The sequence below is a fragment of the Typopeltis vanoorti genome, chromosome 15, assembly GCF_054136105.1.
Source record: "Typopeltis vanoorti isolate ZY-2024b chromosome 15, IOZ_Tvanoo_1.0, whole genome shotgun sequence".
Taxonomy (NCBI): Eukaryota; Metazoa; Arthropoda; class Arachnida; order Uropygi; family Thelyphonidae; genus Typopeltis; species Typopeltis vanoorti.
In genome coordinates, this window is record NC_143563.1 from 34,647,519 (window position 1) to 34,672,520 (window position 25,002).

General features: G+C 36.3%; 1 protein-coding gene across 2 annotated transcripts in view; it reads right to left on the bottom strand.

Moving 5' to 3' along the window:
- Window positions 1–23,352, bottom strand: part of Abi (tyrosine kinase Abl) — a 147,276-nt gene extending 123,924 nt beyond the window's left edge. For both annotated transcript variants that reach the window (XM_090404950.1, XM_090404949.1), the window contains exons 1-2: window positions 22,854–23,352; window positions 1,575–1,749 (exon numbers count right to left, since the gene is read on the bottom strand). In XM_090404950.1, the coding sequence (XP_090261076.1) occupies window positions 1,575–1,703 (129 nt within the window). In that variant the 5' untranslated portion in view covers window positions 1,704–1,749; window positions 22,854–23,352. The remainder of the gene's footprint in view (window positions 1–1,574; window positions 1,750–22,853) is intronic.
- Between the last annotated feature and the right edge of the window lie 1,650 nt (window positions 23,353–25,002).

A 25,002-nucleotide genomic window follows, 5' to 3' on the forward strand; every position in this document is an offset into this window, starting at 1 on the left:
ATCTTTTTATATCTGAGCCCAGGAGACCAAATCTGCACACAGGAAAGGTGCGAACACATCAAAGCTCTGAAGAGACAAAATTACTTCATCTTATATGCCAGTGTTTGTTTTGGCATTGCAATTATCCTCTGAGTTATATTTGCAAATTTTCCTATGTGACATTTGAACTAGTATAATGTCACTGGAATTATCACAATAAAGTGTATATAACTTTACATTTACTAGCAATCTTTGCATCATTAGCAATTCAATCCACATTTTCAGTGTGGATTGAATACACAGAAGCTAAAAAACATGCGCAATAACAATGGAAATAATCATTAATCATTTTGACAGATGCAGTCATAAAACTGCTGCACACCACTCTTCCCAAACATATGAAATATTGACATCCATGATACCAAATCCCATATATATATATAATTGGCTATTCTCAGAAGAGGCTCTAACGTGAAACAGAAACTATCAAACAAAGAGTCCAATAATTACCCAGAAAATCATTTGAGTTTCTCCTTACATCGTTAAAATGAAGAAATCCATAGAATTCACCTATCCTTATATAAAAGGCATTGTCTTCTGAATATATATAGCAATGATTCTAAAAAGCTACAAATTCACTACTACCCTCAAAACCAGTCAACCAAATCTGTCAATTACTATTTCTACTTCTGTTAGTCTACCTGGTATTTATCAAAATACCATGCTTCTAAACTTATTTTCTTTTTGTCAAACAGAAATTCAGTTAAAAAATGTATTTTAGAAGATCAGAGCCATATTACTTACTAAGCCTCATATCTGGACTGGCTCAGCACTGACACTGGTCACTGGGATCCTTTGGAATGATACCAAATATAGTATTTATAAATATATAAATATTGGACGAGTGGTTAGCATATCCGCTCTCCAGCCAAAAGGTTGCAGGTTCAAATCCCATCATGGACATGGATGTTTGATTGTCTGTGAAAATACTTGTGGTGGTAATTGGAGGTAAATGGTATTGGTGTAGTTGCAGTTTGTTGGAGTTGGTCAATTGAGTGGTGGAGACAGAGAGTTGTAGAGTAGGTTCCCTCCCTCGATGAATCTTTGGACTCCCTGGAGGTGTCATGTATTAATAATAATAGTAACTACCTTTCAATTCCAAAAGTTTGGGAAATTGTGATCTTTAACTGTATGAATATTTTAAAATATATTTTAAATATTTTTTAAAAATGTTTCCCAACAGTGTTTATCCAGCAAGTTCATGGCTATATAAATTCAAAAAGGTTTCCATTATTACTGAATATGTTTCACTGTCTAGTTATATCAAATTTTTATTTTTATATCTACACAGAGGCTAAAACTGGAAATAATACTTTATGAGATGTTAAATTAAATATCTGTAAATGTACTGTTTAACAAAGTTATTTAACATGGTATAGATTTTTCAAATAACTAACATAGGCAGTCTTTATTAAAGGTCACTAACCAATAAAGAGGACTCTTATTTAATTTTGAATTACAAATTAATTAAACAAATGCTTCATTTGATTAATTAATATATAACTAACTGGATTAGTTGGCTCTTATTCACTTACCTGAAAGTAATTAGCTTCACAGTAGTCTGCAACTTTCTCTAAATTGCTATGACTGTCTTGAAGATTTTGCCGTCCTTCAGGTATTTCATTTTCAATCAGTGATAAAAGATCAGCCATTATTGTTGGCATTTTGGTTAAAATGAAATTATCACAAAAAAATTATCTCTTGAATAAACTGTAATGAAATAATAAAAAAAAAAAGTCTTTTAAACTATAATAAACTGAAATATTGCAACTTCAATAATAGATAGCCAATGCATAATAAACTATACATAATTCCTATTTTGTTGGAAGTTTTTTCCCCACTTGGTTAGACTATAATAAATTTAGTTTAACCCTTTATCCTTAATCCTTGGATAATTACACTTATGCTTTGCGTTATGGGAGATACTAAGACATCTCCTTGCAAACATGTATAATACTCTGCATTAATGGAAGGGCCACTACCCAGATCGGTTTCTACCTTTATTGAGGTCTCGTCAGTGGGAGCCAGACCTAGAGGTCGTGATACTAAGAATAACGAATAACATTTCTGGCAAGTTGAGTGAAGCAAAAATGCTTTTCATATTCCCCTTTATCTGTAAAGAAAAAACTTTGAATGGAGTGTTTATGAGCTATAAGCTCGCCCAGTGAGGGTAGTGAAATTAAGTATGTTCACCTGGACGTAAGATTGACTTGGGCCTTTTATGTTTGTAGCTATCCGCCTCATTATATTCCGAAGCTTCTTTGATCAATGGGCTTGGGTGGTTGCTTGTCTCGGTAAAGAACTTCTCAGCTAGATCTAGGAGAAGGGAGGAGATGTAAGGAATGTTGACTCCTCTATGGATCTGGGAGTTTCTAATACACCAAGGGACATCTAGAATCATCCTCAGGTACTTGTTCTCTCTGTAGTTTTTGAATATTTGCATTCATGGTGTGGCTCCATGCGGGGAATGCATAAGTGATGACTGGTCTTATTACCATCTTGTAAATTATTAACTTTGTTTGTCTATCCAGTTTGCTTTTTCTGTTGATCACAGGGTACAGCTGGGCAATTACTCTGAATGTCTTCAAGGCTATGTGTCTTACATGATTGCTATATTGGAGTTTTTTGTTTTTATCAAGTATCACTCCAAGATATTTGACTTCAGTCTGCCATGGAATCTTAACTCCCAAAAGATGAATGTCATCCATACTATGGATTTTCTTTCTGGAAAACAGCATGGCTGAGCCCTTTTGGGGGTTTATTTGGATCCTCCAGTCTGCTGGCCATTTTTCTAGTATATGTATATGTACACTGATTTGAAGTCTTCTAGTTGCCAGTTTTGGCTCAGATATCTTGCCATTAATGCGGTATCATCTGCATATAATGTAGTGAATGTTGTTCTTGGGTTCAGAGGGATGTCTGCTACATAGATTGAGAACAGGAGAGGGGCCAGAAGAGAGTCATGAGGTACGCCTGCCAAGACCTTGTGTCTGGGCGATAGTGTTTCGTTGATTTTTATTTGCATATATTTTTATTAACTTGATTGGCAAGTTAAATTTTGAGTTTATAAAGAAGGCATTGATGCCATACTTTGTAAAATGCCTTCTCAGCATCGATAAAGATGGCAGCTGTATGAAGTTTCCAATTATAGCCTTTTGTGATAATCTCCACTAGCCGGTGTATTTGTTGGACTGTGCTATGGCCCTTGCAGAAGCCAAACTGCTCGTTGGGTAAAATTCCTAACTTATCTATTTCTGCTTGAAGCCTTGTGAGGATCACTTTCTCGGTCACCTTTCCAAGGCTGGACAACAGGCTGATAGGTCTGTAGATTTTGGAGACTTAAGGATTTTTTTCCGGCTTCTTCAATGGCATGAAGGTGGCTGTCTTCCAAGCGGTGGGAAAATGCTGGTATTTAAAAATGACATTGGTAATGTTGACAAGATGGACTACGGCCTTTCTTGGAAGTAGTTTTATTATTCGGTTGGTTATGCCATCTGGGCCTGGAGCCTTTTTACTGTTTAGATGAGCTAAGATATTTATTATTTCTGCCGGGAGTACTGGGAATGATATGTTCTGAATTATCAATATGCTGTTGTAAAGTTGTCCTAACATGCCGATAAATCTTGTATACAAGGTTAATTTTTAGATTTGCATAAGATGGATTGCACTGTGATTCAAGGTTATCTATTAGTGTTCCAGTTTTCTCTTTATCTGTATGAACAATCCCTTTCTTGGTTTGCATAGTGGGTACAAGTTGCTTTATGGTGCGGATGGCTCTTAAGAATTTCCAGACGGAGTGATCTTCAGCATTGATGTTAGCCAATTTGGCTTCCCATTGATGGTTTCTGTTTTTGAAGAGCTTCATGAACTTGTCTGTTTAGGTTGTTCAGTACTGTTTGTCTTGTGGGGCTCTTGTATTATGGAATCTCTTTCTGGCTCTGTTTTTTGCTCTAATTAGGTCCATGATTTCCTCTCGGATATGGTTGGTTGGGTGAAGACAGTGGTTTGCCTGACTGATTCTATTGCTTTCTGAATTTGGATGGTTAAGTTATTTACTGCTGAGTCTATCTCTTCCTTTTTACAGATGTTAGGCACCAGACCAATATAATCCAAAAGAAGAACCTTTGCTAACTTGTCCCATGGAATGAATGTGTGCAGGAGAGAGAATTGATCTGATGAACCTAGACTAAGCACTATGGGACTGTGGTCAGAAGATAATTCATTAACTGTTTCCAATTTATATTGGTATCTTATATTTTTAAAAATAAGATGTCTAGCACATCCGAGCTGCCAGATGGGCTGTAGTGGTGGGCTCGGTAGGTCCGGCCACAAAAGCAGAGTTGAACATTGCGTAGCTGAATAGCGTGTAGCCTTTGGTGTTAATTGAAGAGCTGTACCAAACTGTGTTTTGAATTAAGGTCTTCTGCTATTATTATGGAGTCATTGGTTCCGAGTATGGAGTCCAGATCTGTTGTCAGTAGAGGAATGCTTGGAGGATTATAAGCAGCATAGATCTTGAGACTGCCAGCGTTGCTGGTATGCACCTCCATGCTGGTCACCTCCAGCTTCACAGTTTGGGGGTTGGGTACCGTATTATGATTTAGGTAACGCTTGATATATATGGCTATGCCTCCGCCTCTTGTGCCAAGTCCATAATTTCTGTACATAGTGTAACCACAGATTCTAGGGTTATTAGCTGGTCTTAGGGGTGTTTCTCAGACAAGTTGCAAATTCTTGAAGTTCCAGGACCTTGTTTATCAATCCATTTGCATTTCATGTATCTTGAGTGGCTTTGGTTTGTATTTTTTACTCATGACAGATGGCTGTCATAATGGTTTGAGTGCCTTGCAGGAATCTCTTTCTGGAAGATGGTGAAGAGCTTGTTTTGCTGAATTCCTGCAGCATGGTGGCAAGCGAAGCAGTTAAAACTGATGTTAAGTTGGAGCTTGCTTGCTCGAGAGACATAGGAATCTGAGTTTGTGCAGCCTCGGCATATGTTTTGATCATGGCTGTGGATCGTGTTCCTTCCTGTGTGGTTGAAGGTGAGGTGTTTCGGACTGGGGCAACCTGCTTAGTTCCTTATGGTGTCATTGCGAGGAGGAGGAAGATTGACTCTTGCTGACCCTCGATTTTTTGGATTAAAAAGGCGCCCCTTGTAATTGGCAGGAAGGGTCCTCTGCAGTTAGCACAGCAGGCAGGAGTAGTTCATGGCTTAGTGCAGGTGGTGGTGCCCATAGCTGCACTTCATGCACTGCCTTACATAATTTTTGGGCATGCCTGAACATTTGGCACCTATGACACTATCCTGATCATGCTTTCTTCCTGAGTGACTCAGCTAATATTTTGAGTCCGCATACAACTGTCAGTTCATAGATTTGCTTTTGTTTATTGCTGATTTCAACAAGCACCAAAAGCAGTGGTCTTTTATCTGACTTGAGCATCCTGCTCACTTTAACTGGGGACAGGCCCTCTCTGGAGAGGTGAGTGATCACATCTTCAGGAGTGATACCTTCAGCAACCTTAAGATGAACCACCTTCAGGTTATTTTCACTGGGTAAAATGAAAGTGCGGTATGGGAGACTTGCATTGTCCATAAATCTAGTCATTTGTGTATAGTCCATGATTGTGGCAACTCCATCATCGGAATTTTTGGCCCATGAAAATGTGATGTTATGTTCCCTGAGGGCTCATGAGACAGGAATCCATTTTTCTTTATCCCTTAAGATGACTGGTGGTACCTTTTCTTTAGGTACATTGACTAATTCCATCTCTGTTAATTTGGGTTCTTCTGTGGTGGTAGAGATTTTACTCTTCTTTTTGACCGTTTGAAATTCTGTACGTGTTTTCAAGGTCTGACAGATCTTGTCTTGGGATGTAGCATCTTCTAGATTTGGGGAGTGTACAAAGTTAGTCTGTGTAATGAATTCATCACTTATGTCATCCATTTTGTCTTCTATGACTGCTGAGGAGGGGAATGTATCAAAAAGCTTAACTTTTCCTGGCCAGTAGCTTTCCTAGTCTAAGGAATTCCTTATATATCTTCTCAAATATGGCCTCATTCAGAGGTTTTGCCATGATTAGTAATAAGTGAAAAATGTGTAAAGACACAGATAGAGAAAGAATAAAGATTACTCAGGTGTTCCGAGCAAATTACAGATAATCCTGTGGACTTTTGAGGGTCCCGTAGACATACATAGGTGTCTACCAGCAAAACGATATATTCAAGTTTAAAATGCCCTAAAACAGGGGAAACTAGTGTCAAGAACTCACATGGCCACAGTGCGGAAACCTACCTCCCTAAAGTACCATTCATCCACCACTGATCCTTGTTGTGGGTGGGGCCTACGTTCAGATCTCGTGCATTTTTAATGCAGAGGGGGAGTAGGTTTCAGACTGTGTTATAGTGCCAGTGCAATGTGAGCTTCCCGAAAAACCTTGTATAAAATCTAATCAAGCTCAATCTAAAAATAACGTCAGATCTCAACAAAAGTCCAAGCGAAACTCTTCGGTGATACTAATGGAGAAGTCATATTTACCTACACGAGTTGCCAAAAGGTGTCTCACCTTATTATTAAATTACTCTTGATTTAAAGAAAGATGTTGGAAGTTTTTTTCACTTGGTTAGACTATAATAAATTTAGTTTAATCCTTTATCCAAGTGTAAGCAAAGTTTGCGCCTGAAGTATCTTCAGGACTGAGGCAACTCGTGGCAAAGGTGGACCAAGCTCTCATCACTACTTGTCTCAGTATCTCCTATAATGCAAAGCACATCTCCTTGTGGACATGTAAAATGCTCTGCATTAAGGGAAGGGCCACTACCCAGACTAGTTTCGACCTTTATTGAGGTGTCATCACTAAATTTATTATAGTCTAACCAAGTGGAAAAAAACTTCCAACATCTTTCTCTAAATCCAGAATAATTTAATAATAAGGTGACACACCTTTTGGCAACTAAAAATGTGACTTCTCCATTACTTCCACCTTAGTATCACCACCTCTGGGTCTGGCTCCCACTGACGAGACCTCGATAAAAGTCGAAACCAGTCTGGGTAGTGGCCCTTCCTTTAATGCAGAGCATTATACTTGTCTGCAAGGAGATATGCTTTGCATTATGGGAGATACTAAGACAAGTGATGAGAGCTTATCCACCTTTGCCACAAGTTGCCTCAGTCCTGAAGATACTTCAGGCACAAACTTTGTTTGGTTACACTTGGATAAAGGATTAAACTAAATTTATTATAATTCCTATTTATGCTAGTTTATAAAAAATACTCAACACAATTCATTAAAAACCTACATTCGAGCCATATTACTTATTAAGCCTCATAAATCTGGACTGGCTCAGCATCGTACTGCATTAGTCATCAGATCCTTTATTCTTTCATTCCTTCCCCAAGAATCTCCAAGTTCATATATCAAATATTTTGTTCACTATCAAAATATACATTGTGGACAAAAGTTCAACTAATATGCTGAACTTCTGCATGTTAGAAATTACTTTTGTAATTTTACATTACAAAAATATTCTTAAATCACAGAGTTAAAGATGCCAGAAAAAGTTTAATTCTTTAGCCAAGTGTAAGCAAATAAAGTTTGCACATAAAGTATCTTCACGACTAGGCTACTTGTATATAGAGACTAATGATTTCGTATTAATTGCCTTAGTATACCATAATGTAATGGCCTGGTTGGCGAAGTTAGTGTATCCACTCTCCAGCCAAAAGGCAGCAGGTTTTAATCCCATCATGGACATGGATATTTGCGATTGTCTGTGAAAATACTAGTGGTAGTGATGAACAGTAGATGGCGTTAGTGTAGTTGGTGGAGACAGAGTTGTAGAGTGGGTGCCCTCCCTTGATGAGTCTTTGGACTTGAGGTGTCACGTAATAATAATAACGCAAAGCACAAATCCTTTCAGGTGTGAATAATGCTATGCATTATGGAAAAGGCCACAGCCAAGAACAGTTTGACTTTTATTGAGGTCTCATCAGTGAGAGCCAGATCCAGAAGAAATATCAATGTTGAAGTAATGCAGAAGTCATATATGTTCCGTATATTAGTAGTGAAATGATGTTTACTACTACTTCTTCCCAGAGTAAATATTAGGCAATATTCCTCACAGAAATATCTTCCATTCAGTCCTTGATTGACAGTTTGCTTTCATCTCTATAAATGAAACACCTGTAATTTTTTTATATCGCTGAGTTTATTCTAGATCTGCTTCCTTTGAGTTCCTGGAATAAGTCCTTAAAATACTCTGGATAAAATACTCTTATTTCTATATATCAAGGTTCATTTCAGCATTCCAATTATCCTGTGAGTTTTATTTGCAATCTTTGCTATATTATTATTATTATTCGCGACACCTCCAAGGAGTCTGAAGACTCATCGCGGGAGGACACCTACAACTGTCTCAACCACTACACTGAACCTCTACTACGAATCATCTCCATCAACGCCATCTACTGCCCACCTCCACCACTACCACAACTAGTATTTTTTGTCTGTAAATTGCGTGTGTTCTGAAGGGCCAATTTATCTGTATGCGGGATGAAGAACCAGAGTTTCCGGGAGAAAAAACCCTGCTACCTCCATATGAAATTGGCTAACTCACCTTCGATTGAAATCGTCCAGATAAAGATTCCTCCCGTCGCGACGAGAATTGAACTTAGGCCTATTCCAATCGAAGAGTGCAATGTACCGTTGTTCTTCCAATTGCGCTACGGAGGCGCTTGAATTGATATTATATCAATATCATAGGATACTAGATATTTCATCACACAAAAGTGAATGACTTTATACTTATTAACATTGAAATAACAGCCATTTTCAAATACCCATAATTTCAGACTATTGAAATCATTCTGCAAGTACTGCATATCAGCAGCACTCCTGATTACTCTATCTTTGCATTATCAGCAAATCCTTCCCAATGTCATTAATGTACAGATTGACTAATGTACAATGGACTAATCTTTGTGGTACACCACTTGTTACCCTAAATCTTGCACTCACATCCATACATTACCTTTTGATATCTGTCAGTCAGTCAGCCATCCTCTTATTCATGCTAATATATTATAATCAAATACTATATTCTCCAATTTATTTAAGTCTTCCATTCTGCATTCTGTCAAAATCCTCAGCAATTGGTAGGGCCTCTGCTACTAATGGCTCAGTTAAGTAAGTTTGAGCGTGGTTAGTAGTTGGAAGGGGACCAATCGTTCGATGCTGTTGGCACACTCTCCCTCGATGAGTCTTTGGACTCTCTGGAGGTGTCAAATAATAATAATAATAATAATAATAATAAAAATTAAAAGGTATCATGGTGTAATTCCCCTTGTCTAATTTAACTGTAACTTTATTATACAATATCAACAGGTTGTTCAAACATGACCTTCCATTAGTAAACCCATGCTGTTCATTGCAAAGTATAGATTCTCTCTTTAAAATCTTCAAATTTATTAAATGAATCAAATGAATAAATAAATCAAAATTTATAAAATGTTGGTTAGGGCTCACATACAGAAATGGGTTGACAGAGAATGTATACTTTGCAATGAACAGTGTGGATTTACCAAGAGAAGGTCATTTTTGAGCAACTTGCTGACATTCTATAATAAAGTATCTCCAGAGATACTGATAGGTCAATAGTTGGATACATTTACACCACCATTGTGCAAAGGGATTACCATTCTTTCCTATGGAATCTTCCCTGTTCTAAGACTCAAATTATATAGCCCAGTCAAAGGAATAACTAGTTCGGGTGAACATTCTTTTAGTATCCATGCTGATATTATTAGTCCCGAATTCTTATTCAGTTTGTGCAACAGCTCTAGCATCTCCTCCTCATACACCTGTTTCTTCAGCCTATGTAGAGGTAGCAGTGACCTCAATTTTGTATGCACCAGACTAATCGCTTTTAGCAAAATGGGCACTCAGTTGAACCATTTCTTCTGCATCTGTCACCTGTATACTAACTGCATTCAGTAGTTATTCTTTTATATTCATTCTTTCTTTTGCTTACATCATAATAACAAAATTCTTTTGAGTTGTCTTTAGCTTGCAGTGCCAGTTTCTTTTCATATTCAGACTTTGATTTCCATGCAACAGTTTTAACTCTTCTGTCTTGCTCCTTATAATTTTCACAACTGATGTCATCCTTATACATACAGTATTCATTTCATATATTTTTTCTTATAAATCTCTTGCTTAATAAGATTACATATCCATTTCACTCCTGTCATATTTATTCTTTGAACTCTAGGAATACATTCTAATACTGCATCATTTAAGTATTTTAAATGTTCCCATGTACTGTTAATATCCTTCCCATCTAACAACCAATGCCATGATGCAGAACACAGCATACTCCTCAGTTGGTCATAATTTCCTTCTTTGTAGTTCAGCATGTGAACTTTTCTGAATGGAACATTCCTAAACTTAGCTGCTTCCCAAGTCAGTACCATATGATTACTGTCATCAACCAAAGACAAAACAGTTACGTCTTTAAATGAAATTCCCTCTGACATTCTTTGACCTTGAGTTCCTTCTGTCACATACTGTTTGAGGAAGTTGTCTTGCAACAGCTCAATAAATTAAGTTTAATTCTTCTCGTGAGATTTCACTGCTATCCAATCAATGTTTCGATAATTAAAGTCTCCCATAATGATTACTCATTTGCACCTGTCATTCTTATTTGGTAATGCATTTGTTTGCAACCGATGCACTAGATCTGTAACAATACCCCACTATGTATATGATCTTGTTACACTCCAATCAGTGCCGGCTCTAGGAGTTCTGGTGCCCATGCAATTTTAAGTTGAGCACCCCTTACTTTTTTTTTAATGTACTTAAAATTTAATGGTTAAAAAATCCAAACACATATATTTTTATGTAAAAATTGTGTACTTTGAAAAATACATATATTAACCTCCCAAAAATACTAGCTGTGGTGGTGGTGGTGGGTGTGGGCAGTAGATGGCGTTGATGTAGGTGATTGGTAGTAGAGGTTCGGTGTAGTAGTGGAGACGGAGTGTTGTATAGTAGGTCTCCTCATGCGATGAGTCTTCGGACTCCTTGAAGGTGCCACGAATAATAATAATAATAATAATTGGTCAAGACGTCTATATATGTCCAGCAAAATCTAGATACGACTATCTGTTGAAAGAATGTGGATAAGAAGTGCAATTTGGCCACCATGTCCATTAGAAGGTGCAATAATCCTTTGCATGCACTTTCTTTTCAAAAAAAACACATACAGAAAGTACATTATCAATCACGCTTCATTCTGAAATCTACACTCAATGAAAAAGAAAATATTACGTATTTTCTTATTATTATTATGCTTATCATCATCATCATCAGGCATTTTCTTTTAGTACAAAGAAGAAATCACTGCATATTTCGAAAATACATTTACCACTAGCTTAGATAGGTGGCAAAGTAGATTTTTAAAAACTAGTAAAAGAAATTTTACTAGTTTTACACTAAAATGTATGAGTATGCCCCCTAAGTGATTTATGTTTGTAACAATTGTCTTGTGAACAATTTTGAAAATAAATTATTTCAAACATCAGCAGGATGAATAAGTGGGTCCTCTTCCTTCTACCCCCCCCCATCAAAAAAAAGCTAAACACTTATGCAACAGATGCACCTATTTTTTTTAATTCAAATATTTCTTTCTTTCTTAATAACTGTATCAAATTAAGTTTTCGATAATAGAAGTGAAACTATGATTATCATAGATTAAGAAATTATTTTGAGATAAATATTGTCTTGTCATCTCCTTCCACGAGGTTCACTACCATGAGCTTCCACCATGTACGGTTTTGTGCTTCTCTTTTGCATTCTTCATAGGACAAAAAGGTCCAGTCCTTAATATTTCCCATCCAATCTGTTCTTTGTCTTCCTTTTCTTCTTTTTCCTTGTATCATTCCTTCTAGAAGTGTTTTTTGTAGGGATTCATGCCTTGGTATGTGACCAAGGTAGGTGGTTTTCCTTTTCTTAATGGTTTTCAAAAGATTCCCATCTTCTCCAATCATCTCTAATATTTCTAAATTAGTTTTTTTGGCAGTCCATTGGACTCCAAGAATTCTTCTGCGGATCCACATCTCAAAGGCTTTTAGTTTATTTTCACAATATTTTGATATTGACCAGGTTTCTGCTCCATATAGCAGTGTTGACCATACATAGCATTTGGACAGCCTAATTCTAATTTTTGTGTGAATTTCCCTTGAGGTCAGAATGTTTTTCATGCTAATGAAGGTTGATCTAGCAATTTCTATTCTTCTTAATATTTCCTTATCACACTTTCCATTCTCTGTAATTAGTTGACCCGAATATATATAACTCTCTACTTGATCTAAAGTATTTCCTCTGATCTTAATATTTATATCGGGTATTTTCCATTTTGCTCTTGTTACCAGCTTGGTTTGGTTTTTTGAATTTGAAATTAAGTCCATATTTTTCACTTAGCTTCAGTCTCTTCTAGTAGGTTTTGAAGATAATTTTTATTTTCAGCTAGCAGTACGTGTATCATCAGCATATCTTAAGTTGTTTATATTCCTGCCTTCTATGCTGACTCCTTTAAATTTTTCTAATTGCTGGAAGATATTTTTAGTATAGAGGTTAAACAATATAGGAGAAAGAACACAGCCTTGTCTGACACCCTTCTTTACTGGGAATTCCTCCGAGATTTCTCCTGATATTTTTATTGAGGCAGTTTGCTCCCAATATAGATTTATCAGTAATCTGGTATCTTTACCATCTACTCTTAAATTTCTGATGCATTTGATTAGTTGTTCATGTTGTATATTGTCAAAGGTCTTTGTGTAGTCAATAAAACATAAGTAGACTTCTTTCTGCTTCTCCAGATATCTTTCTATAATAGTTCTAATCAGTAGTGAGCTATGAAAATTTTAACAAAGGGCTCGCATCATCGAGCAAAAAAAAAAAAAAGAAGCCGTATTTCACACAAAACCTTTTATTAATACAGCTTGTGTACAAATGCCAATCAAAACGTATGAGGAGACAATCAACCTGTAAAGGCTATCATTTTAAACAAATATTTCATGATCTAAACAGGAAATATTTGCACACAATCTTCTGTGTTAATTTATCTTATATAAGAAAAACATTTTTTAACTATCAAAATATAACAAGAATAAAATCCTATTTTGTACTATGTACTAGGACTACTTGCATTAGCTCACGGTAGTAATCACCGATACTTTTATAGTTTACTATATTCGGCATGAAACTCTCTGATTCCAATCTTTGAGTTTCTTATTCGGTTTTAAAACAATGTGGGATTTAATATCCCCTTAATTTAAATAATGTTTATATTGCCGAAATGAAGCCTACTGGCTCTTTATATTTAAGTAACTTAATGGTCGCACCTTTTTGACAACTCGTATAGCAGAGTATATAGGTTCTTTTCGCTATACCCTTTGGTATCTATTTGGTCTAGCTACTTACTGATGAAGCCTCAAAAAAGGCTGAAACCGGTCTGGGTAGTGACCTCCCACCATAATGTAATAATAGCATACATTTCCTAGAAAATGTGTTTTTACATTATGGAAAATACCAAGAATAGCGATCAGAACTTTACCACCTTTGCTGCGAGTTGCCCGAGATTGTATTACGTACTAGGACTACTTGCATTAGCTCACGCTAGTAATCGCCAATACTTTTATAGTTCACTATATTCGGCATGAAACTCTCCGATTCCAATCTTTGAGTTTCTTATTCGGTTTTAAAAAATGTGGGATTTAATATCCCCTTAATTTAAATAAAGAATAAAATCTTTTATAATCACACACATGCGATAGTCAGCATTTTTTATAAACAAAATAAATTTGTTTTATTTGCGATAGAAGTTTTTATGACAAAAAAATCTATAAATAATAAATATTATCTAAACATAATAACATTGAAATACGGTATATTTCTCTTTTGTTTTTATACTTCATGTGATATCAACTGTACCAATCAAGGAGCATAATTTTATAGTCCTATTTATTTATATGTGATTACCAAAAGTGAATTCTTATTTGTAAAATGGTAGTAACAGTAACCTTTCTTTTAGGCTTGCACAGTGATCCAAATGCATTTTTGGAAATTATGGAGACAACTACCGTGTTTGAATAAAAACTTTAGTTTACTATTACTAAAATTTTTTACAATTCGACGTTTCGACCTTTATGTCAAGGTCATCTTCTGGAGCGTACAAATATACACAGGAAACAAGCTATACTACAATCATACTGGTTCGTTAAAGACCCTGACTAACCGCTACCACAATTGTTGGCCTGACCTCTGGTGGGAAAAAAAAAATTATACATCAACGCTAAAGTCCTATTATTTGTGTTGTCTACTATATACATATATTAACATCATTCCAGCCAGTTGGAGTGGAATGGTTTCTAATAATAGCATTTTGGCTAGAGTCCTGACTTATGTTGAATCTTTCAAATTAGGTTGGCTGAATGTGTGCCATCCAGATCCTTGGAATTTTCATACCATCTTTATTGTTGACATTTGGGTGGTTTATCAGGATTTCGCAGGATTCTTTAAATTTTCTTTCGTACCATGTTTTTGTGCGGTGTAAGGAGCAGGTGCTTTTCCAGTTGATTTGGTGTAAGGTGTTGAGTGCGTGGTCTGAGAGGCCTGCTTCACCATAATGGTTATATTTAATGTGTCTAATGTGTTCTTTTTTGCGTATAGGGATCTGTAAAAACAGAGCCAAAACTATTTGCTCTAACCAGCAAGCCCTGAAACAAGAACTAAAAATCATTAGTGACACATTCATAAACAATGGCTATAACAAAAATACTGTCAATAAAATACTCTATAAAACCACAACAAAAACGAATCTAGATTACAGTTAAACCATAGCCATCCCATACATTAAAGGGTTATCAGAAAAAATCAACAGAATCCTACAACATTATAACCTCAATGCCACCTTTAAACCACCCACTAAACTTAAAACCATATTCAGCTCCTCTAAGAATCCTCTCCTCCCATTAGCACATCCTGGAGTCTATTGCATACGCTGCACCTGTAACTTACCGTACATTGGTGAAACAGGACGGACAATCCCTATACACAAAAAAGAACACATTAGACACATTAAATATAACCATTATGGTGAAGCAGGCCTCTCAGACCACGCACTCGACACCTTACACCAAATCAACTGGAAAAGCACCTGCTCCTTACACCGCACAAAAACATGGTACGAAAGAAAATTTAAAGAATCCTGCGAAATCCTGATAAACCACCCAAATATCAACAATAAAGATGGTATGAAAATTCCAAGGATCTGGATGGCACACATTCAGCCAACCTAATTTGAAAGATTCAACATAAGTCAGGACTCTAGCCAATATGCTATTATTAGAAACCATTCCACTCCAACTGGCTGGAATGATGTTAATATATGTATATAGTAGACAACACAAATAATAGGACTTTAGCGTTGATGTATAATTTTTTTTTTTCCCACCAGAGGTCAGGCCAACAATTGTGGTAGCGGTTAGTCAGGGTCTTTAACGAACCAGTATGATTGTAGTATAGCTTGTTTCCTGTGTATATTTGTACGCTCCAGAAGATGACCTTGACATAAAGGTCGAAACGTCGAATTGTAAAAAATTTTAGTAATAGTAAACTAAAGTTTTTATTCAAACACGGTAGTTGTCTCCATAATTTCCAAAAATGTAGTAACAGTAACTATAATATTTTATTTAATAAAATCACTTTGTTAGGTTACCATAGATTTTTTGCTTAATATACTTCAACAAATTATGTTATTGTTGTTTGTTTTATTTTTCAAAAAATAAAAAAGTAAACAAGGGACTTGCAAATTTGAGAAAAATTTAACAAAGGGCTCAGGCAAGCCCCTTATAGCTCACCACTGATTCTAATTATTATTATTATTATGTGACACCTCCAGGGAGTCCAAACATCAAGGGGAGAGCATGCCAACAGCATCAAATGATTGATCTCCTTCCAACTACTAACCACACTCAAACTTGCTTAACTTTTTGTGTGAGCCATGTAGCAGAGGTTCTACCAATCGACCAAATGTTGAAGAGTCTTTCTCTAGTTCCTTTATTTTTTTGGAAACCAGATTGTGTTTCATTAATTTCCATTTTGATTTTTTATTTCTTTCTAGGATGATATATAACATAACTTTTGCTATCTGACTGATGGTTCTGTATTCTTTACATTTGATTGTCTTCGATTTTTTTAGGTATTGGCAGGAATGTTAAGTGCTTAAAATCTTTTGGCAAGTGTCCAGTTTAGTATATTTTGTTACATATGTCAGTCAGTGATCTTATAGCCTTATCATCTAAAGCCTTCAGATATTCTGCCATAATTCCATCCATTCCTGGTTTCAGTTTCCTAATGGCATTTGTTACTTCTCAGGTAAGAATAGTAGGCCCCTCCAAATTTTCTTGCATTGGCTTATCTATTCTATCATGATTGTAGAGTTCCTTTGAATACTCTACCCATCTTACCCTTATTTTGTCTTTCTCCATTAGGATGTTTCCACTAATATCTTCAATGCAATGAGAGCCTACCCTTTTGCAAGATTTGTTAGTTAGCTCCTTACTTTTTCATGAAGTTCTCTGGTTTTGTGCTTTTTGTCCAGAAGTTCAATTTCCAAGCATTTGTTGTTGAGCCATAGTTCTTTTGGAATCCTACATTCTTTCCTGATCTCCTTGTTTAAGTTCTTGTATTCAGGACGATTTTCATGTTTCTTTCTTTCCTTCATCATTTTCAGTATCTTGTCATTCATTCAGGGTATACTCATTTTCTTCTCAAATCTGGAAATTGTTTTACTGCCTTTCTTATGCCCTCTTTAAATTTCTGCCATCTATCCTCAATCTCATCTTTAGGGTAAGGATACTTGGTGGGATCAGGAACATTACAAGCAGTGGATTGTGCCAGTTCCTTTTACCCATGCAGAAAGAGATCTTTTCTGAGTCTACTTTAGCATTTAGATCTCCCATAACGATAGTTATGTCATCTGATTTAGCATTGTTGAGTGCATTTTGAATGTCTTCATAGAAACATTCTACATCTTCATCTGGGTAATCAGAAGTAGGTGCACATATTTGGACAATAGAAATATTAAAAGGTTGAGCTGCAATTTTTAATGCAATTATCCTGTCACTTATGGGCCAAAATCCAAGTAAGGATTGCACAATCATATTTTTTAGTACAAATGCTACTCCATTCCTATGACTGTCTCCACATGAGTATATAATTGAATGGCTCTTTCTGTTTATTTTATCAGACTGTAAAAGAAATCTCAGCTGTAAAAGAAGCTGAACAAACGACTGTAGATTGCAAAGAAATAGTCCAGAATTAGAAGTATCTGCTTCAGCAGATACAACAACATTATTGGCTAACTTCTATTATCAAACAGTAAAATGAAGTAATAGATATTGAATACTATCTGTGAAAACTTTCAAACCAGTAGAAAATTAGAGTAGTTATTTATAATAGAGCCTCCACAGCTCAGTCATTATAGACACAGGCCTTTGGTCGGAGAAACCTGTGTTCGATTCATTCAGTGATGTGAGGAACCTTTATCTAGTCTCTTTTGACGAAAGGTGAGTTAGCTGGTATCATATGGTGGTAGGGGTTTTTTTCACCCAGGAACACTGGTTTTTCGTCCCGTGAGCACACACGCATCTACAGAATAGGACACAATGAAAGGCATGGGTCAAGCTATATTATCCTCAAGACAGTTCCGTTGCAAGAATAAAAAACATTGACACCGTAAATAAGGTAGAAAAGGAGGAATAAGAAAGAAAGGCAGTGATTTATAAGTCAGTTTCAGGAATTCCATTCTGAAATAAAAAATCTAATGAACCAAAAATTTGGAAAGGCATAAAAAATAAATGTAAATAAAAATAAACATAAATACTTAAAGAAATGCATAAATTTTTCTTTGATTTGTAAAGCCTTAGGTTAAATTTTGAATCTACTTCAGTTTGAATTAACTACACATTCATTGTGTGTTTAGCAATCAACAATTCAATGATTTACAAACAGAGTTTAAGCCGGGTACACGTGCACACCTCACATCCTAACTGGTGAATGCATGCTGCATGTAAAAAAAAAAAAGTCAGTAGTGTAAGGGTGCCCCCTGTAAAACCCAGGGCGAATGCCTGGCTTATCTAGTGTTTCCACCAGCTCTATACTACACATAGCAAAAAACAACTTGAAGTTTTTGTTAAATGTTATTGAAAGTCGCAGTATTTATTACAATATATTTAGTGCATATCCATATTTAATAAATGCTAATATTAAAATGTCTTTTTACTTTATATTTCTCACTCACTTCAGCACCCCTTGATGAAGGTGCCCCAATGCGGCTCACTGCCACACGGAAAACTGTTCCCAGTATTGCAGTCATAGGTCTCAACTATAACTGGATTCAAATCATCCAATATCAATAGCAGCAGCAGCACACACATGCACACCCCTCCTCTCCTATCCTTCCTAAAAAAGCTGCGATAATACCAGCTAATATGTCTGCCTCTGACAGCAAGGCCTCACTAATACCTACAGTATAAGGTTCCAATGTATTCACCAAGGCAACAAACTCCATCCCTTTGTTTCTTGTTCTCCTAGCATTCATGCACAGACAAGTTACCTGCATGCTTTTTTATATAGTCTTCTATGTAGTTTGCTTGACACAGTTGGGCAACTTGCAGATCTCTCTCTTATCTAGTGCCTTACTTTTCCTTAGATATCCTTACTCATGCTTGATAAGTCCAAATCAGATGAATACAAAATTGTTCTTTCTTCCTAATCATTTCCATCACAATGCACATTCCTATCAGTAATGCAGTTACATAACATTGTTACTCTTACAGACTCTCATCATTCCTCCAATCAGGGTGTGGAAAGAGGGGAAAACAGTTCCACTGCATAAAGGAGGTTCCAAGACTGCTGTTGTAAATTACCGACTGATTAGCATATCAGGAATTATTGTCAAGGTCTTGGAGAAATTAGTTAAGAGAAAAATACAGGATTGGATAGATGAAAATGGGATACTCTATAGGGCAGGGGTGGGGAACCTTTTTAGTATCAAGGGCGAAAATTGCTAATTAAAAACTTCCGGGGGCGACTGGAAAATTTTAACTCTTACATATAGGGTATGTAGTGTGCTGATGTACATACGAGTACATCAGCAAAGGGGCAAATTGAAATAGTCTCGGGGGCAAAATTTCGCCCACGGGTGAGGGGTTCCCCACCCCTGGCACAGATTGACAACATGGTTTTGTGAAGGGTAGATCATGCCTCATTAACTTGCTCACATTTTATAACACAGTGACGGCTGAACTGGATAAGGGTAATGGGTTTACAGTGATTCTACTGGACCTTGCTAAGGCCTTTGACAGGATACCACATGGAATTCTAATCAGTAAACTGCAGCATATGGGGATGGATATAGGGTTGATGAGATGGATAGGAGGATAGTTGATGGAGAGATATCAGAGAGTGGTTTATTCAGGAGTAGAGTCCAAAAGACAGCTTGTGACTAGTGGTGTGTGGCAGGGTTCTGTTCTTGGACCACTACTTTTCAATTTGTTCATTAACGATATAGGAAAAGATCTGAGAGGAAGTGTTCACTTGTTTGCTGATGATGCAAAGTTGGGTAGAGCAATAGGGAGTGCACAGGATGATGTCAAAATTTTGAAAGATAATTCAGATAGTTTGGAGGACTGGGCTAAGGAAAATGGATGTCAATTTAATGTGGCAAAGTGTAAGGTTATGCATTTTGGGGTGTAAAGATTAGCAGCAATATATCACATTGGTGGAACCGTACTCCAAGAGATTGATGAGGCTAGGGATTTGGATGTGTTGTTGGATAGGGAGTTGAAGTTTAGGGGGCACATCGCAAAAGTGGCTAAATCAGCTCATCAAATCACTTGGTTGCTGAAAAATACTTTAACAAGCAGAGATAAACAAGTTATTGTTCCTCTGTATCGAGATAGGACCCCATCTAGACTACTGTGCCCAGATGTGGGTGCCAGGGTTTCTTCTTGATGGGGAGGAGGTAGAGAGGATCCAGAGACAAGTGACCAAGATGATAGCAGGTCTATGGAATGAACCTTATGAGAACAGGTTGAAGATTTGTGGGTTGCAAAAATTGGCTGATATGCAGAAAAGGGTGATATGATTGAGACATTCAAATTACTGAAGGGTTTCTATAAGATTAATTCAGAAGATATTTTTGAGAATTGTACTGGTGGTGGGAGGACTAGGGACCATACATGGAAGCTGGGCAAGGATGTGGTTAGCAAGGGTGTTAGAGCTAGGTTTTTTACTTGGAGAGTGGTGAATGAGTGGAATAAGCTGCCAGAGTCTGTTGTGGGTGCAACAACTGTGAATGAGTTCAAGGCGAGGTATGATAGATACTGTGTGATTGTCGAATAGTTGTTCTTGACATAATGTTAGGGCCTCCCTCGATGAGTCTAAGGGCTCCCTGGAGTTGCCCGAAATAATAATAATCTAGTTTTCCTGACTTCCTGTGTTGTCTCATACCAATTAATAATTTCTGAAGATCTTAATACAAAATGCATTCAAGTAAGGTCATCCCACTTACAAATCCATTCTTCCCTCAAATTCACTCTACACATCCAAAAACTTGAACCCATTCCTTTTACACAGCTTATGCAATGAATCATTTTCCATCACAGCCCTGCAAATTTAGGTACAATGTCAATTTATTTAAACTAATATCAAGTACAAACTAATGCTGTACTTAACATCTGATACAAGATGATGAAACCAGTATTGTGCACAAAGTGAGAGAAAATGAAAGAAAAGCAGTTGCCATTGTCAAAATCACAATTACTAGGGTTATGAGACCACAGAATTATGTCTGTTGTGTTCTGGCTAGTTTACCTATTTCATAGGATGAAAAACTAGAAGTTTGCAAAAATGAAACAAGAGGAAGTGAAGGTAGTTCAATGGGAGATAGAATCGAGAAACTGGATGCCCAATTACAAAGGATGAAAAAACAGACCACATGATGGAAGTCTTAAGTAGGCCTCTATGCTAGGATTCATCAACTGCCTTGGAAGTGGCAAGAGTGTCAAGCATAAGTTTCTCTGAACCTTCCCACAGCACAGACCCAGGGATGGGCAAAGTCATCAAGATCTGCTGTGGATCATGAGTGAAAGAATCCATACTGATGATTGCTAACTAACTGGTGAGCTTCCAGGTAAAAAAGCAGTTGAATAACAATCGTCCTCATTTAACAAAGAACCGAGGTATTAGCAATGAACTGCTAAGTTGATGGCAGACTTCTCTCCTATTTTAAAAATGAGCTGAATGTGAGCTAACTTCCATGCTGAGACAGATCACAACTGAGTATGAAAGTGTATAGTCAATTCAAAATAGCATTAAGCCTGGAGCAGAAGTCAGAACTGACTATAGCTATGAGTAGGAGGAAAATATCTTGAAAATCATATGACTTTTTGTATCTAAGCCACTTAAAATTCTTTGATATATTTCTTGGGAAAAAATCAATGGAGGACATGCAATATCTTCTTCTTGGCTTCCCGTATTAGGCAATTGTTTGCCTGTAACGTTTTCAAGGGTTTCAAAAGTCTTTTGCCCATCTCCTCCTGAGGCTTCCTCTTTATCGGTGTCCCTTTGGTTTATATTTCCAAGCAATATTTGGCCATCTGTCCTCATTCATTCTTTCTATGCATTTTTTCCAGTTCTTTCTATAGTTTGTGATGTCTTCTGTTATGTTAATTATGAATAATTGTTTTCTTATTTCTTCATTTCTTATCTTATCTATTCTTTTATAGCCTGCGAGCGGTCTTAGGAAATTCATTTCTGCACCTTCCACTTGTCTTTTATGTCGTTCTCCCCAAGTCCATGTTTCACTGCCATATTTCAGAATTGGTTTGGCTATTATTTTATATAGTTTTATTTAGGTTGTTCTAGACATCGTTTAGCAATATACATTTGCTAAAGATAACCAACAATTTCTAGCTAAAAATTTCAGTGAGCTCATAAACTTCTCACACAAAGTTTCTCACAAGATTTAACAAAAAATTTCTCAAATGAAAAGGGAGGAATAACATATAGAGAGAAGAGTCCTCGATAACATGGAACAAGTGTACAATCTCATTATGTATGCTCATGTCTATTCACTGACCATTTTATCTATTCTGAGAGAAAAAAAGTTTCCCAGGGTGGGGGCGAGTTTCATTTGATGATTTAATCCTAGCTGGAAAACAAAAATTACATTCCACTCATCACAAATGGAATATAATTTTTTTATGATAATCTCACTCAGGAAAAAGTGTAAATCTAAAAGTACATTAATACTGTGTGTGTCTAGGTTAGCTAATCTGGGAACCACTGCTTCGGAAACCAAACACCTTCTTTTTTTTCAAAGCATATCTAATTAGCTGTAGGCATACTTGCAGGCGTGACTGAAGGTACAGTTGTACCTTTTATTTTAATTATCAGTTCTAAACTGTCACAAAATGAGCAGCGTCACAGCTATGCTTTCTTTTGTGGCGACATCCTTTCAGTGAGACTTCTTTAAGGCTTGAAAGTCTTCTTTAGGGCTATTTATGGTTTTCTGTGCACTATTATTGAGTCATTTAAATCTCATGTATTGTGTGATTGTATTGTGTGATGGACATACAACCAATTAGTGATTAAGTTTACACTGCAACCTTACTAAACACACACAATTTCCACCTTTGATTTGAATGCATAAATTCCAAAAACGAAATGTAACTAAAAGATTTTCTTACCACAGCCTCTTTTTTTTTTTTATTGCTACAACTGATTTGCGCGTAAACTCGAACAGACAAAAAACTGTGGAAAAAATTAAGGTCCATCTGTTTCTCTAAGCTATCTCCAACACATTGCCGTTTGTTTTGAAGTACATCAACATTAACTTTTAAATAAATTTTCTTGTTTTACTTTCGTGAAGAACTGTACAGTTGAAAATTAGAGCACAATTTAGCATCTCAGTTTATGCATGAGTCTTGAATTATCTAACCACTAGCTAATTTTCACATTCACAATATCCAAAACACAAAATAAACACATTCAGGAAGCATACTTGTTACTATACAAAATATTAAGGCAGCTGAAATCTGTGAATACACTTCACTCTTCTTTAGCTCAACAAATTATCAGGAACAAGAAACACTTAAATAAAAAGAGCAAAATAATGGACAACGTATTTAATTAATACAAAAATTATTTCCCATTAACGGGAATGCCAATTAACCCACACATGCCAAGCTCCGCCCATCTCACTAGTACACACACAATAACACAAGCCACCTAACAGCAAGCACTGTTTTTTTTATATACATATTTTTTTCATGTATTACCAACATTTATTATTAAAGATACCAAGCAATTTTATAACTTTTATAACAATTTTAATCCTTTTTCCCAAGTAAGCAAACAGACAAGTAAGTCAAGTTTGCGCCTGAACGTGATTCAAGACTTACGTGGTGGTGCAACACCAAGGCAACTCGTGGTAAAGATGACTTAAGTTCTGTTCACTTTCCTTAGTATTTCCCATAAATGTAAAACACATCTCCTAGGAGATGTATGATGTTATACATTATAGATGGGGGTCACTACCCAAACCGGTTTCAACCTTTATTGAGGTCTCATCAGTGAGTAGGCAGACCCTGAAATGCCAAGGTTTAAGTAATTATTATTATTATTATTATTATTATTATTATTATTATTATTATTATTATTATTACATCACACCTTCGGGGCGTCCAAAGACTCATCGAGGGAGGGCATCTGCTCTACAACTCTTCGTCTCACTACTCCACCAACACCATCTACCGCCGACTACCACCGTTAGTGCTTTCAAAGACAATCACAAACATCCATGCCCACGGCCTTTTGGCTAGAGAGCGGAAACGCTAACCACTCGGCCAACCAGGCCGGCAATTTTATCTATGCAAGTTGCCACAAGGTGCTTTGACCTTATTAATTAAGAATCTCTGGATGAGAGAAAGATGTGAAAAGTTTTTTACCTTGAGTATAATATATGTTAAAGATACCAACATCAGTAGGTTATTATTATTATTATTATTATTATTATTATTATTATTACATATAATCACTCCATAGAGTCCATAGACTATTGCAGGAGGTTCATTACTTCAACAATAACTGAAGAAATTGGATATTATCCGTACAATACCTCTCATATTTTGCTTGAACTCATTTACTAACAAAGAACAAAGTATTCACAGCTGGTTCTGGAATCCTTTCTACTTATTCACCATTCTCCAAGCAAAAAAAAGCTAGTCTTCACGCCCTTGCTATCCACAATCCTACTTAAGTTCCATGAATAACTCCCAATTTTCCTCACATTATTCATGTCATATTTCATCAACATAAATCCTATAAAGTCTCTATCATATCGCCCACCTACTTATCTGCCTGTTAAATATATGTATAGCCACTGTAACCCACAGTACTTCAATTTCTACCCCAATCTTTACCCTACCCCAACTTCTACCCCATATATCATGGTCAATCTCCAAGAAACCCAGGAGACCAGATCTGTGTGTAATAATCCAAATGATGTCTTATGAAAGTCTTATAAAAAAGGAATAATAACGTGATTATCTCTGTATGTTAGGGTGTTCTCCAATGACTGGGTAAACCTATTTGCTGTTTTAGTCATCTTTGCAATACGCTCTCTGAATAACTCCCCATCCATCAACACTCCAAAATTCCTCGCCTCATCAGTTTCCTTTGGTACAGTTCTTTCAATATGATACACATTGTAATCTTTTCACTGTTACATGTATAACCTTACAATTTTCCACATTAAACTGTCATCTATTCTCCTTTGCCCTTGCTGTGAGTCTATTTAAATCATCCTGTAAATTTTCAACATCAGTTTTAATTACT